The 16,590-nt window shown below is 49.1% G+C and overlaps 1 protein-coding gene across 1 annotated transcript in view; it reads left to right on the top strand.

The window, feature by feature from the left end:
• Positions 1 to 313: 313 nt before the first annotated feature.
• The window catches only part of PIN4 (peptidylprolyl cis/trans isomerase, NIMA-interacting 4), a 166,046-nt gene continuing 149,769 nt past the window's right edge, over positions 314 to 16,590 (top strand). Inside the window, exon 1 of the mRNA XM_069648638.1 lies at positions 314 to 426. Coding sequence (XP_069504739.1) covers positions 387 to 426 — 40 coding nt within the window. The 5' untranslated portion in view covers positions 314 to 386. The remainder of the gene's footprint in view (positions 427 to 16,590) is intronic.

The following is a 16,590-nucleotide window of genomic DNA, read 5'->3' as shown; positions in this document are numbered from 1 at the left end:
GCTCTTGCAAAAGAAATATCAAGTGAGCTAATTAATCAATACGTTCATGATTTTTGACCCACTTTTTATGTATTTTAAAAATATGTTGGAAGCGTCACTTTTGTTTTAGAAAATGATTAGCTAATATTTAAATTAGGTTAAAAGAAATAACTAAAAATACATTCAAATTAGTATTAATAGTTTATATTTCTTATTAGTTTCCCTCAGATACAACCATCTCTTATTGCGATTCAAATGAAAGAACAAACGTCAATGGCGCCCGCAACGTTAAACAAATCTGTATTATGGACTTCACGTCTCTAACCGTGTCCTTCTTTTGTGTCTATGTCCAAAAGGTCTGTGACTGCATCCGGGCGGAGGTGTGGGTACACACTAGGGCAGTAGCCATGCCTCCTAAAGGAAAGGGTGGCGGAAAGGCCAGTAAAGGTACAGTAATTCTGTGCAGACCCTCATTTCTCGTGGAGCTTTCATATGTCATGATCCCAGTGTGTATTTCGCTAGAAGCGCATTGGCGCATTGGATGGTCGCGTTCTTCAAACGTGTGACCGATGAGTGTAATGTGTAAAGTCAGTAGGAGTAGTTCATTTTGTGCTCGTGTTTCTTCTCATTCTAGGGCCCGTGAGGTGATTTGTTCCATTAGAAAGCCATGAACGGCAGGTGCCAGTATACATTAATATGTGCAATATACCACAGGGCTATTTTTTTGCCGTTCAAAAGTATGACGAACTACTCCATAAAAATATCACCCTTTACATCACCAGTTTAGCAATGTATATGTTTTGGAGCGGCTGATGCTTGTTTTTTTAACTTTGAGTATGTATTTTTTAATGTGTGTGCGGTAGGATATGAAGAGCTTCGAAAAGAAACTGAACACAACCTCTAGGCAGAGCAGTTTCTAGCCAACTTGGTGCCTGAATGCGCAGTAGGGGTTGGAGCCGAATATGGCATGTGTCATATGCCAGTGACACGTGCCACTGCATGTCACCACTACAAGTGACACGTGCCACTAGCAGGTGTCACATGCCATGACCCAAAAAAAGGGTTTCACGTGTCACCGTAAATCTGTCTCTTCGTTTTTCAAATTATAATCCTCCTTTTTTTAAAAATAAAAATACGAAACGCCAATTTTATTCCCTTTTAAAAAAATCAAAATTAAAAGGCCCTAAGAAAGATTCAAACTCATGACCTCCTATTTAGTGCACAGGTCCATTGAACCAATATGTCACACAATATTAAAAGTTCAAATTCTACCTCTAATGTGAAGTCTTACATGGTTCAAAGCTGCTAATTTTCTTATTTTAAGTTACATCTTAAAACAAACTGCATGTACAATTCTGAAAGTTTGTAGGATAGAAACAATTTACTGAAAGTTTTTGCATCTTGTGCTTTTCTTGCATAATACTAAATGTAAAAAACAGTTCAATCCAAAACCTGTTACTGTGTAATGCTTTAAATGTCAATCATGTATTGTGTACATGTTTTCCAAAACAGTATGCTCGCAATATTAAAGTGTGTGTGTTTGTACATTAATTCATGCGTTTCACACTTGACTGTACAAACTGTGATAGATACAGTACAAACATATCCTACTGATAATATGTATAACTTATATATCAGAGTATATACACGAACATGAAAACATAATTTACAAATGTTGCTAAATCTTCAGATTTAGGGCCCAATTCATAGAATCCAGCGCAGAAGCAGCACAAGAGCTGCACGCCGAGAAGGAACATGTGCCATGCGTGCACCAGCTGTGGCACAAACCAGCATTTGCACGGCACGTGTATTCATGGATTTTCTGAGGCATCAGTAACCGTGGCGCAATGAACATCAAGTAGCGCCAGCAACGCCCCCAACACATCCCCATGCGTAGGGAAAAGACAGTGAAATGCCCATTACGGCGCAACGCCTCGCACCATCCGTGACCCAGCACACATCCCCCCCATTGTAATTGCATGAAAAATCAGAGCGTAACCCGCTTGCACCAGCCAAATCGCGTCAAAAGGCCCATGCGTACCCCGTCTTCACCCCAGCAAAATCGCGTACCGCGCTCGCACCAGCCAAATCGCGTGGGAAGGCCCGCACGTACCCCATCCATACCCCAGCAAAATCATGTACCCCACTCGCTAAATCACGTGGGAAGGCCCGCGTGTACCCCGTCTGCGCCCCAGCGAAATTGCATACCCTGCTCGCACCAGCCAAATCACGTGGAAAGGCCTGCGTGACCCTGTGATACATGCACAACTCCCCTGGAAGCAGACGCCTCCTCACGGGACAGCCAGACCCCAGCAGTGGACCATACCCCGCAGGCAGCCCATACCACATGGCCCCCCATCACCCGTGACCACACCCCGCAGGCAGCCTACACCAAATGGGATCTCCACCATCACCCGTGAACATACCCTGCAGGCAGCCCACACCACATGGCCAACCCATCACCTGTGACCACACCCTGCAGGCAGCCCACACCACATGGAACCCCCACCATCACCCATGACCATACCCCGCAAGCAGCCCACACCACATGGGACCCCCACCATCACCTGTGAACATACCCCGCAGGCAGCCCACACCACATGGGCTCCCCCATCACCACAGCCTGCAGACAGCCCACACCACATGGGACCCCACCATCACCCATGACCATACCACGCAGGCAGTCCACACTACATGGGACCCCACACTACATGGGACCCACACCATCACTAGTGAACATACTCCGCAGGTAGCCCACACCACATGGGACAGCACCATCACCCATGAACATACCCCGCAGGCAGCCCACACCACACAGGCAACCCTTCACCCGTGACCATAGCCTGCAGGCAGGCCCCACCTCATGCCCCCACCTGTGATGGCAACCTGCAGGCAGGCCCCGCCTCATGTCCCCACCCCCCACCAGTGACGGCAACCTGCAGGCAGGCCCCGCCTCATGTCCCCACCCCCCAACAGAGACGGCAACCTACAGGCAGGCCCCGCCACATGTCCCCACCAGTGACCGCAACCTGCAGGCAGGCCCCGCCTCATGTCCCCACCCCCCACCAGTGACGGCAACCTGCAGGCAGGCCCCGCCTCATGTCCCCAACCCCCACCAGTGACGGCAGGCCCTGCCACATGTCCCCGCCCCCCACCCCAAAACACATTGGACCAACATACAACCACGCAGCACATGCAAACTAAAATGCCACCACACGCATCCCCCTGGTGCACCTCAACACCCATCCATTAGTCAAAGTCCCTATGTTATGTGAATCTTAACATCACACGTGCATGCATGTGCACACACATGAACAACATTGGTGAACAGCAGGGACACACAAATGCGTCAAGGAGGAGTGAAACATGCACTAAACCATTGAGACCAGATACCACTTCGATTTCAATGTCAAAAAATTATATTAAAAAACATGTATCTAAGTCACCCACAGTAAAAACAACAAATTAAACATGCATGAACCAAATGAAAAATCAAAATAAAGTGAAAACCAAAATCAATGTGATGTAAACAATGAAAGAGTCAAAAATGTGGTCCTTGTCCATTAATGTATGTGCAAATGAAATCGCATATCATGTGAAAACCATTCCAAATTAAAATCCAAATATTTACAAAGATCCAGGGTCCATGGTCCCAAAACATGTAGAAAAATCCTAAAAATACAATACAAAAATAACTATATACAAGATGCAGAGCAAAGTCCAGGAACTCCAAATAAAAAGAAAAATCTAATGAAACCTACTCCTAAAGAACTATATACAAAGGCAGCAGGCTAGTCTATCTCCTCACCATGCTCTCTCATAGTCTCCGCCAGGGTGTCATCGAACACTGCGTCCACTTCCAGTAGGCGGGCCTCGGCTTCGCCCTCGAGGGTTTGCAGGGACTCCTTCATGCTCCTCTCAAACTCCCTGCGAGTCTCCTCGAGGACCTCCACCCGCCTCTCTGCCCGACGCAGTGAATTCTCCGCCCTAGCCATGGTGAGTTGCTTCTTCTGTGCCCGCTGCCGCTCTTACCCGTTTTTGGCAGTCCAAACGCTCCAACACGGAAGACATCCTTGTCGTAAGGTCCACGTTTGTCTCCTGCCCGATGGCCGATACCTGCCCCTCTGATGATGAACGCCCCGAGTCCTGTTCTTTTCCTGAGCCTGCTGCTGCCAAAATGCCTGGTGCCTGCGCCACAAGGACAGCCTCCGGGATGATGATACAACCCGGGGCTGTCATGCACATGCCCTCCTTCTTGGTGCATGCACTTCCTCCCTTGCCATAGCTTCTGTAGCTGCATTGACAACCTCTGCTGATCCTCCTTCGACTCCCGACTGTGGCAGGGATGTGATCTCCACCAGACTGGCTGCCGGGGTTGGGACAGGTACATAGGGGGCCCTGGTGGTATCTGGGCCGGAAGACGGCAGGGAGGAGGACTGGCGCACAGAGGAGGAAAAGGAAGAGGGGTTTGCAGCAGTGGCCAGCACATGTACCAGATTTGTGACCAGGAACTGAGCTAGCCAGTTAATGAGGCGATAGACCTCATCGTGATGATGTGCAACCCCCCGATTGGAAGCCTGCACATCATCACAAATGGTGCCTGTACGCCTCGCAATACCGGCTAGCAACGGTTCCACCCTGTGACAAATTGATTCATCCACAGGTAGTGGAGGATCTGTTTGCGTGGATACATCCGCCACCTGCGGAGGGGTCTGGCCTGAGGCATGCCCGCAGGTGCATACTGGGGCAGTCGCAGTTCCAGGCACAAGACCACGGTGACCTGCACTGCCTCCGGCCCCTGATCCTGGACTGCACCACTCACACCTACCTCATCACCCCTGCTGGGCCCCATGTGCTGGGCTGATATGGCCTCCTCCTCCTCCACCACCACCAACCTGGATGACTCCCCACTGTCCTCTGCATAGGATTGCCCCTGTGTGGGTTCATCTCTCCCTCCCACTGCTGAGGTGCACACGACCAACTTCACCCTCTTGGGGCTCCCCTCAGCAGCTGAGGCCATTGTCATGGACGCGGCACCAGTCTCCTTGCTCCCGGAAGATGACGGTACCTGGGAGGAGGACTGGGCCCTGCGTCTGTGCCTGGTGGAGGCATCCCTGCTGCGGTGCTCCACAGCGCCTTCTCCGCCCTCTTCTTCCATCATCACTGTGGATAGGGAAACATACAACACAAACATCAGGCTACTGAACATCTGTGTATGTGTGTTTGTCACAATGCAAATGTACATCAGTGGTACTGTCAAAGGTCACAACCATCATAACCCTCCAATACACACAGGGAAGTGCCATTCAGACACATTCACAAACATTTCTATCATTCACAACAGACATTCACATCCATGGACAAGGCACTGACACAAGATCATAATTCTGTATTCAGCTCACACACATCACGGGACATACACATCTCATTCACACACATCACCTGACAGTCATGAGGCAGGTCATGGAGCTATCACGTCACAGTGCACTCAAGGGCAAATTGGCAGCGTGAGGCAATCACAAATCAAGAACTCAAGTAACATACGTGCGGAGTGTTGGGCAGTTACACACTCACTACTCAGACACACGCACATGTACACCATGCATGTCCATGATGATGACATAAGCACCTATGCGTTGCACCTCTCACATGCCCCAGACCAGACACAGGTATGCAAACATGTGCGCATCGTTACATGCCGGTGCGCAACACAGACACCAGTGATGTGGGACATGCTTGAATGGACTCTCATGCAGCACTGTCAGGGACATGCACCCAGACATCTGTGCAGGAGGCATGCCAGACATAAGGCCAAGGTGCACACTCATGCCACATGTAAACATGCACATGCTCAATGGTGGACAAGAACACATGAACCATTCGACTCCAGAAGGAGCACCAACTCCAAGACCTGGGGGTACAGCTCTGGGTAGGCCCCAGGACCCACATCTCGTCGGTGGTCAACCGGCCCCGGCACCTCACTCGATCATCACCAGCCTTAATGAGGCACCGGGCCTTGTTGTGGGACCTGGACTTGAAGTCTTCCCAGCACTTGTGGACATGATGGTAGTGGCAGGGTGCCAGCCCCTCTACATTGATGGCACCCACTATGTCCCGCTAGATCTTCTTCCGTCCTTCATTGCCAACTTGCGATGGGCCGTGGAAGAGGGCATCATGATGCCCCAGGACTTGCTCTACCAGGATGCCAACTTCCCTGGGTGAGAAGCTGACAGCCCTCTGGCTCTCTGCCAGGGGGTTGCCACTTGCCTCAGATGGTGTGGTGTCAGACAAGGCAACCCCTGAGGCAGGTGTGGGTGGGCAAGGTGGTCCTGGGGCTGGGCTGTGGAGCGGTGGAATGGGAGTCAGGAGTCTTCAGGATCAGCAGAGGTGGTCACAATGACTGGATCACTGGCAATGGCTGATGAGCACGCACCAAAATGCAGGGCATGTGGGCAGCAGGCACACAGAGTGGGCTGGCATCAGCAGATGGCTCGTAGGAGGCAGCTTGGGCAGTTGGAGGCAGGTAAATGGCCTTGTAGGCAGGAGCGTGGGTTTTCCATATTATTTTGCGTGGCCAGCCGGAAACAGTGACTCCGCACATGCGTAAACAGCACATTAGTGTGTAATCAGACGAAAGGCCCTAAGCGCGTAAGTTACGTGACATGCGCTGGACGTTGAGCGTTGTCATTCAGTATCGGGTTAAAGGTCTGGGTAGGACATCAGCGCACTGTATATGCTTTTCGTGGGTCGGCAGCGTGAACTTCATATTTTTGTGGGTTCACACGCAAATAGTTCACTACTGTGGCAGTGCATACTTCTTGTTTTGGCGCAGGAGTTGCCTACGCGCAGACACACGTGTGATTTTTTTCATTCTACGAGACAGACAGTGAGTCGTGCACACATTTTTCCCACTGTGGTGGTCCCTGTGTGACGCGTACACCATTTTCGAGGTCATAGTAGCCTATGTGTTCCTCGCGTACACATTTTTTTTGTTGCTGGGTGACACAGTGTACTGCAGGCTGTTTTTTACTCAAGGTGGGCTACCGAGGGGTCACGTACACGTTGATTTTTGTTTTTCGGGTGCCTGAGCATTGCGCAACCTGTTATTTTTTCACCAGGGGTCACATAGAGCTTTTCTGGAGCACAGTGGTATGTTTTCCATCACGTACCCTGGCCCCTCACTCCAATTTCCCAGGACATTTGTTGGCTGTACCTCCCATTGCGATAGTCCATCAGTGCCATGACTGGGAGGGCAACAAGTGGGAAGGGAGGCAAAGGTGGGCGACTTGCCAGAGGTGGCCAAGGTGGGCGACGTGGCCAAGCTGGTCCACGTGGGCAAGGTGTGCAGGACCATGCAGGGAGAACTATGCCCCACACCCAACCGGGCCAGGGAGATGCAGCAGCTGCTCACATACCCAGCACCCGTGGTCCTGGACAACCAGTGCCATCTGTTGTCCAGAGTGTGGAAGCTGCAGGGGCAGCTGCTGCTATCAGTACCCAGGCTCAGGGTCAGCCAGCCCGGACGGTAGTGGTCCCGGCACAGGGACAGGGTGACTCAATGGCTGATTTCCATGTCCCGAAGGCCAAGACACGTGCGGTGTAAGTTCCAGGCACCGGCACCCGGGGATCTGGAGCAGCGAGTCATCTGCTGTTCACACCGGCCAGGATCTTGAAGCTGCAAGGGCAGCTGTAGCAACCGGCACCCTGTCTCAGGGTCACCCAGCCAGGAATGGATTGGTCCTGGCCCAGTGTGACTCAAGGGCCAAGTCCCTTGTCACTAAGGCCAAGCACGTGTGGCGCAGAGTCCTGGCAACAGCACCCAGCTACTGATACCTGCAAGCTGACCTTCTGTAGTTACATTGGTGGCTGATTCCATAGGCCAGTCCACCTGTACTCCAGCCCCTACTGACCAGAGCAGTACACGCCACTCAGGGTCTGCACCACCCCACAAGAAGCAGAAGCATGCTCCAGCAGTACAGGCTAAGACCCCAGACACGGCACAGGAGTCCCACACATCGAGAATGAGGAGTTTCTGTGATGAGGAACTGAAGATACTCGTGGACTACATGTTGGAACATGGCCGTGACATGCGGTGCAGGCAGGGAGCACACATACACCTGCTCAGCGTATGACCTCCTGGCAGTGCCTCGCTGACTGTATTAGCGTTTTGGGCTATGAGAGGCACACAGCTGGTGATGTTGTGAAGCGTTGGAATGACTTCCAACACCGAGCAAAAGACAAGCTGGCTTCAAAGTTTGCCTCTACTCTGGTGACTGACAGTGGTACACCACCAGAGGACGATGAACTCACTGGACATGAGTAGATCACTAGTGATTTCATTGCAGTGGAGCAGATCCAAGGCGTGGGAGACCTGCCAATGTATGAGGGAATGTCCGGTGAGTGGTGATGCGTGTGTGTACAGGCCATGTGTATGTTGCTTGGGTGATGTGTTATGATTGTCTGCCAGTTCAGGCTACATTGTAATGACTGCCATGTGTGACCTATGTGATGTTGGACTGATACATGCTTCTTATCATGCAGACTGCATACAAACCATATGCTGCACACAGAGGCAATCCTCATCACCACACCTGCTCCCTCCTTCCATGACACTCTGTCCAGCCTTTCTTGGCCCTATTCTTGCTCCAACCTGTGGTCGCGGATAGCCTGTGATGATCTTCCACTCAACAGTCGCCTTCTATCATCACATGACTGACGTCTCTGTGAGGTCACCCTGCAAGTTGCTCATCCTCCGAGGCATTCTTCCTTTCCTCTCCATCCCCCAGCAGCTCACTGTCTCCAGAGGACTGGTAATTCCTATGATGGACTACTGCAACAGGCTTTACCAGGATTTCTATGATTCTACACTCTTCCCTCTGGAACTCTGCCAGTCCTGGACTGTGTGAAAAGTCCGTTAGGCTTGGTGCAAGGTATCTCCCTAGGACCTTGATGATAGCACAGGCTCACAGTGGCTATGACTGTTCATTCCTGAACCCTGTGCATTCTTAGCAAGTCCCTATGGGTCCTGGGCCAGCAATTCCTTCAACTCCACCTCCAGTATTTACTTCATTCTCATGGTCTTTGATCATCCCTTTCTTACTCCCTCAGGGTCAGTTGCTCCGCATGGAAATTAGTTTGTGGTTAACATCTGTGTTGAGCTGGGGCCTCCCTCTTGTACAGCCTCCCTTCCTCTATGTAACTGGAGGTGTAGCTTCTCCGGGTCTGCAGGCACTTCTGATGCTTCCTCATGTGTTGTGCTTTCTGTCCTCCTCTCCCCTGTTGTAGTCCCAGATGACTGAGAGAATGCACTTGCCACCTACCCACACTGTCTGCTACGACACGGTACTCTGAGCAACAATTTTAACCCATCCACTGCCTCCCAGCCACCCCGCCCTTGGGGGTGGGGTTTACTGTATCCCTACAACCCACTACCAACACTTTACACATGATGACGGCACTTACCCTTACACTGCCATCAGGCCACGACATTGCATTACTGGATCTGTGTTTTTATTCATAGTTGAGGCCGTACCCATTTACTGCACTGCACCCACACACTTCTAAACCCTGTTGTCCCCTTCAATATGCCTATTCACTTGCGTGATGTCAATGTGACCTAGCATTATTGAATCCGTGTGCCTGTCCTCACTGTATTACAACACCCTAGCGCTGTTGCAACCTGTGACACATGTGTGTTTTCTAATAGTGAATTCCATGAAATGTCATCTGACATGCATTGTGCATGGCTCATGGTCAGGAGTATTCAACTTCCATCTGAGGCTAGTTGACAATTCTGGCATGGCTATACTACGTGCCATCTGTGTATTGGCATCAGTCATGTTTGTGGAAGGACTATGCCAGTCACATGCTTGTGTGTGATGCAGGTGCTATGCAGTATATGTGTTATTTTACCCTTTGACACACATCCATGTCTGCTTTCAGGCGCCCCTTCCCTTTCATTGACACTGCGTGCGTGCCTGACTTTGTGTCATGTGTGGTGGATGGTGCGAGGTGGTGGAAGAGGTGGTGAAAGAGGTGGTGGAAGAGGCTGCGGTAGGGTTGGCTAATTCCTTGCAGACTTTGAAAAGTGTGTCCGTGTTATTGGATACCGCAGAGATGCAGGCTTGTATAAAGACTCTTTTCTGGGAGCAGATGCAGAGTCTATACTGCCTTTGGAGGAGGCGGCAGGCCAGTTTGTCAGAGGGTGCGCCAGAGGAATCCCATTTCTATTTGGCTGCCCTGCACTTGTGTTTAACAGAAGCTGATTTGGAGTCATACCAAGAGTTGCACTTTTTGGTAGGCTTCAATCGTACCCTCATGACAGAGGCAAGAATATAAAGAGTATTGGAAACAGAGAGGTTAAAGTTTGAGAGGGCTGTGGCAGGGTGGGAGTCAGTCGCAGGAGTGGAAGGAGTATAATAGGTGGAGGCAAAGGCAGCTACTGAGACTCTTTTCATGGGTCAGATGACCTTGTAGACTGGAGGCAGTGCCGGGCTTACCTATGCAACGGGAGAAGAGAGCTTCAAGTGAGAAGAGAGGAGAAAATGATCAGTCCAGGAGAGAGAAGTAGTGAGAGGGATAGATAGCGGAATGTCAGTTGAGAAGAGAGCATCCAGGGTGTGGCCAGCGCTGTGCGTTGGGCCAGACGGTAAGATGGAAAGAAAGGGAGAGTCGCAAAGGTTGCATGAAGGTCTTAAGGAATCAGGTGAGTCGAGATGGATGTTGGGATCACCCAGTAGGAGGCGATGAGAAGAAGAGGAAAGGAGAGAGGAGGCCAGGTCAGCCCATTACGAAAGGAAGAGGGAGGGCTGACCAGGTGGCTGATAGAAGGTGGACAACAGCAGTGAAGAGCTTAGAGAGAGGGACAGCCTGCAGATCAGGCACTCAAAGGATGAGTAGGCCTGAGTGTGAATGACAGACATAGGGATACACTCAGGGAAGATCAATGCTACTCCCCCACCTGGTCTGTTTGGTCTAGGAAGAGAGAGTATTGTGTAGCCTTCTGGGAGAAGTGTGTCAAAGCTTGTGACAGAGCAATCCTTGAACCAGGTTTCAATGATGGCAAGAACATCACAATCCAGGAGTTCAAGGAGGTTGCAGATGTCAGAGGAGTGTTTGTCAGCTGAGCGAGTGCTTACCATAGCAATGTGGAGCAGCTTGCAATCAGTGAAAGACTTATGGGGGGAGCAGGGGACAGTGGGCCCCCCTAACTAACGATAGTACCTGAGGGACAGAGGTAGAAGGGGGCAGCGGAGTCAAGGCCGGTAAGGGAGACAGGACCATAATGGGTGAGAAGGGAGCCGGTGCGGGAGGCACCATAGGGGGCAAGGGAGCCCCAGATACAGTGTTAGTGGGTGACTAAGGAGAAGGCAGATGGGATTGTCAATGTGTGGGGTGGTGGCAAGAAAGCCATGGCGAGGGTAGAATGGTGGTTAGGAGGTGGCAAGGGAGCCAAGGTGGGCACAGCTGGCATGGGAGCCAGGCCAGCTAAAGGAGCTGGTGCAAAAGGTGGAGGGAGGTTGATAAGGTGGGGGAGGAGCCTATGAAAGAGTAGAAGATTGGTTTGAGGACCCTGGACCATGATGGTACCATTGCAGTAGACATGATGATGACCATGGAGGTGGAGAGGGCAAGAATGACCTTGCAGCGGGTGCCACCATTGATGGGCAAAGAAGAGAGAGAAGAGCAATCATATGGAGAGTCTATAGGACGGGTGAGGGAACGACAGAGTATGTCTGTGAGAGTCTCTCTGGCAGAGGAAATGACGTAGGTGCCTGCAATTGGAAGGCCTGGGTTAGAGCTCAGTATGTCCTTCTTGAGGTTCCTCCTGACAGACTTAGTAAGGGGTGAAGGATAAGAGATAGAGAAGCAGTTTGAGAAGATAGGAGAGATAGATAGCGCTGTAGCAAACTGCAGAGAGTGAGGTACACTTAACCAGGCTGAGGCCACAGAGGCCCAGCGAGAGCAGAAGGTAGAGGGGGGGAGACAGAGAACAAGACTGGGAGAAAAACAATGGGAGCTGGGGGAGGTAATATGCACAGAGAAACAGTGAACACGCAGAGGAAGGGGACGTAGTGGGTGTATGGCTGAGGGGAATAACAGCACAGAGGGACAATGGGACTGAGGAAGGGTGAGGGAACCGGTAGCAGACTAGACAGAGTACAGAGGGGTGGATTTGTTAACACATTCTCATGAAAAGCAGGTTATGCACACAGCTAAAAACAAATGTAAACAGGAGTAGGACAATCAAGATGGCGCACACCTGAAAACGAATTTAAAAAGCAGCAGAACAATCAAAGTGATAAATACTTTAGAGGAGTCATCGATCTGACCATGCTAACCAGAGCTTTTGCCTCAACTTCCACTGCCTCCGATGTCGACGCCCGAAGACCTGGATAACCCAGCAGGTAGTCCATGGGGTTGCCAGCCACTGCATCAAAATGGACAGTTACCATGCAATCTGACAGTTGCAATCAAGTGCTCTAATGGGAGTGGTGTGCGAAGAAATGACCCTTGGAAAATTGGCAGTAGGGGTTTTGGGTCCATCACGATCATGTTAGGATGATGAAAAATGTAAAGGTGGACATGACGACACCACAACAGACCAAGGAACACCTCACACTATATTTGTGAATGTCGCATTTCTGTTTGTATCAATGCTTTGGGAGCCCCCACTCTCTGCACCCCCTATTCCAGGGTAAAGGGCCTTCCTTCTTTCCTTATGTGGCTCCTGAAATGCCTGGCCTGTTTAATATACCAGGGGACCCCAGGCTCCATCTAGCCCATGTGTCTCTGGAAATATTGTTTTTAACTAAACCCTGTCATGCTTTTCTTCTATTCTTTGTCCCACTGCTGAGATCCCACACAGTAACATGTAAAATGTGACTTGGAAGCAATGGGCCTCACAAAATGAACAACTTATCAAAATGCAACACATCACACACATCTATGACCTACAGAAGGACAAACATATGATACATAGATTTTAAGAGAAAGCTATATTTCACATGGGCCTGCAGTATAAGAATATTGTTACTCTCTTGCCAACATGGACTAGGGGAAAAGCCATATAATTGCTGCCATTTCTTCCATAAAGCTGTGGCCCTGAGGGCAGTTGTCTATTTCATGCATGCCTTTGAAGGACAATAGAGGTCGTGTAGAGTGTGAGACATATGAGCCACAGCGACATTCAGAGGGACCAGTCTGTTGGGAAGTGTCTGGATTTTCCTCAGGCTGAGGCTTAAGGAAAGTAGACATTAAGGTGAAGTAGTCCCTCTGTGAAGCCTATCTCTTGACATTGACCGGGGCCCGCAGCACCGACCTGGTAGTGATGAACTTGTACATGAAATCAATAAGCGAATTGCAAGGTCCTCTCCTTTACTTATGTAACATTAAAAAACGAAAGTACTGGCTTAGAAACCCTAAACTGTGCTTCATATGAGACTGCAGGATGTGGTTTCTAATCATAGTTAGAAGCAAAGCAAGAATATGTCCTGTCAGACACTAGTCATGTTTGTGTGCCAGAATATGCATGTCAGACCATCACATGGGCTGTGTAGCCTCTCGCACATTACCTGTGCTGAATTTACACACATGATCATCTTATCTATACCATTTATCCCTCTTTATCCAAAGTTGCCACTGAGATCAGCTGGAAATTCAGCAGTCGAGGTGTACAGGACACAGCTTAGCCCCAGTCAGATCAGCATGTGCTGTTGAGTGCTGTATTCAGCAGTGTGTTACTTACTTCAACCCAGTGTTGCCACAAACAAAGGGACTGTCTGAGGCACAGCTGAAGATCTTTGCAGATGTAGAAAGAAAATCCTGCTCAAATACGAGAGTGCAGGTGTCCGCCTCCTTTTGCTAGAGACTCCCACGATTTTAGGGACACTTGGCAGCTCTGTTGACAGGCACCGCAAAGTACAAGCTAAGTACTGTTGGTTGTTCGTGACACTATCCCGGACTAACGTTTCTGATTGCCTACGCATTTCAGATGTATTGAATCCGGATCGGCACTCGTGGCGTTCTGTTTATTTCAGCCCTGTAGGACATCTTTGCTGGAGACACTCCATTCAGGAAGTAGGAGGTGACTTTTGTACTTGCACGTAGGGCTCATAGTGGAGTCCATTGAAAACTGTGTGGCCGCATTGCCATTTATATTAGGAGCCCATTTCAAAACTGTGTGCCAGCAATCATATCCATACTTGGAGCCCATTGAAATCTGTATAGCCTTGGGATGGGTTAAAACTGAGAATTAATTTTCTTATTTTTTTGAAGTCGTACATCTAAAACCCCTTATTTATTTATTTATTTCCTAGGGTGTGTGTTTGGGAGGTTGGCCCCGCCCTTGGTTTTGTGCAACGATCCGCCTACTCCAATAAATACCGGCACCTTGGCGCGCCCGCGCCGCGCACCGCAAAGTACAAGCTAAGTACTGTTGGCTGTTTGCGGTTCTCGGTGCGAGGTGCCTATCCCCAAGCCCATGTGATTATTGATTTGGGATCTCTGTAATAGATTGGAACGCTCCGAGCAAGTTCCGTCAGGCCCATCGTTCCCTCTTTGCCTCGGAGCAGAGTGGAGCGGAGAGGTGGGAGAGGTGTATTTCGTCCATCCTTTAATTTTTCTTGACTTGCGCGGGTGAGGTTGCATGTGGTTTCATGGTCATGTCTTTGACAGCAGGCATGCCAAAGGGCATATGTCCGCTTAGCGCACCGTGTGTGGCGAGTCAGACGAGTAATAATGTCATAAACTGTCATTTAAGTAATACATTCACGCCAAAGGTTTTGCGAAAGGCAAATAAGGTGAAAACCGTCTTAAGTCATGGGACGGATATTAGAAAATTCTGCAAAGATCAATTACCGCCAAGGATCCAACCGCCCTTGGCCGGTGGGGGGGGGCGGGTGTAGGTACTCAGCCAATTACTATTAATGACTCCAATGTAAATGTGATTGATGCCTTGTCTAGGAGAAATGGTAATCATGGTAAACCACAACAGCAGGAAACAAATGTAAGTATAAAAAAACATCACGTTGAGCACAGTCCCGAGGACCATAATGGCAAATCTGAATATTTTAATAACGGACACTAGTGTGCTGAATTCGGTGCAATGTACAGCCGTTGATAATGCCTCTAAAGTGGTAGTGGATGGTGGTGAAAAAGATGATGCCATAATTGATTAGAACTTGCTTAATTCTGGGTTTTCTGCACAATTGCTCACAGATAATTTATCGAAAACACCTGATATGTTTTCCACTATTGGTTCTGGTTATTCGAGTGTAAATGTGTCATATTGTGCTCCAACTCCGAGGAAATGTGTTACTCCATATGTGTGTGTAGATGAGGAGGCACCAAGCTGTGAGGAGGTAGGGCAGGAACCAACAGTACCCAATGATGTGGAACCATTGCAGAAAATAGAAATAGGCAACCAGGTCCCAAATAGTGTTGTACTCATGGAAATTGTGCTAAAAGCTACTCAATTTTCATTGGCTGTGCTGTTTAAATTATATGATACCTTGGCTGAACAGGTCCGTAAGCAAGCCCTTCAAATTGAGCATTTGCTTTTATGGCAAAAGAAAGCTATGCACAAATTGAAATTGAAAAGTGATAATCCAAGTATAACGCCCCCTGATCTAACTACATGTTCAATAGCAGGGAACATGGGTGTTGGGGCGGGGTACAAACTTATCCCACAAATGGATTGTATTATAGGTGAGGTGTTGGAATGTAATGTGCCTGACAAAATAGCTACGCAGGAGGGTAAGTGTACAGAGAATGAAGTTGTAGGGAGGCGATTCGCTAGTGACACTGTGATGAAGGAAGACAAAGTTGCCAATACAGTCTTCACCAAACAGGCAAAAAGTGGTACAAAGCAGAGTAACCATATGAGTAAAAAGCTACCAAAGAATCAACCAATGCCAACAAATAAGAAGGGGGCTAAAATACGAACATTTATCAAAAAGTTAAGCATTCCAACTAACAATACAATCCCAACTGCTCAAGCTATTGCAAAAAAATATCACATGCGTACTTACTCAAAGGTTGATCGAACGGGAAGTGGTTAATTGCAACCAGTACTAGCACATGCCCCCCTTGATGCTCTGGTTGATGAGGTAACAGATCAGAATCTCCGGACTGGGTCCAAGAGGGATAAATCTCCAGTTGAGAAATCCTCTAATTCTGGGGAAGTGAGAACCACTGTGCCGGGCCTCAATATAAGAGATTTCCATCGCCAGGAGATAAGAAAGGCGGTAGATGCCTACATGAGTAGCAATTTGGTGGTTAACATGGATAACCCGGAGCCAATGCCCTCATGTAAAAAGATTAAAAGTGTTAGTTTTAAAGAACAAAGGGTGGAAACAAATTGTGTCCCACCCATAAACATACCTACAACAATAGAGTTAAATAATTTGCCTTTGGGACTGGGAGAGAACCATATGGTAAATCCAGAAATCTGCCAAAAGGCCAAAGAGTACATAAGTCCTGTAATACCTCAGAATTCTTTGATCTCACAGATTACGCCAGAATTTTTAAACATTATACAAAATGCTTTGAGTACCGGTGGCAGACAAAGAAGTTCCATGCCCTCAATGGCAGCGGTTACAAAAGTTGGGT

Source organism: Ambystoma mexicanum, chromosome 2q, assembly GCF_040938575.1.
Source record: "Ambystoma mexicanum isolate Mex_15411 chromosome 2q, UKY_AmexF1_1, whole genome shotgun sequence".
Lineage (NCBI taxonomy): Eukaryota > Metazoa > Chordata > Amphibia > Caudata > Ambystomatidae > Ambystoma > Ambystoma mexicanum.
The sequence above is the reverse complement of the archived record's forward strand: the minus strand, read 5'-3'. Positions and strand labels throughout refer to the sequence as shown.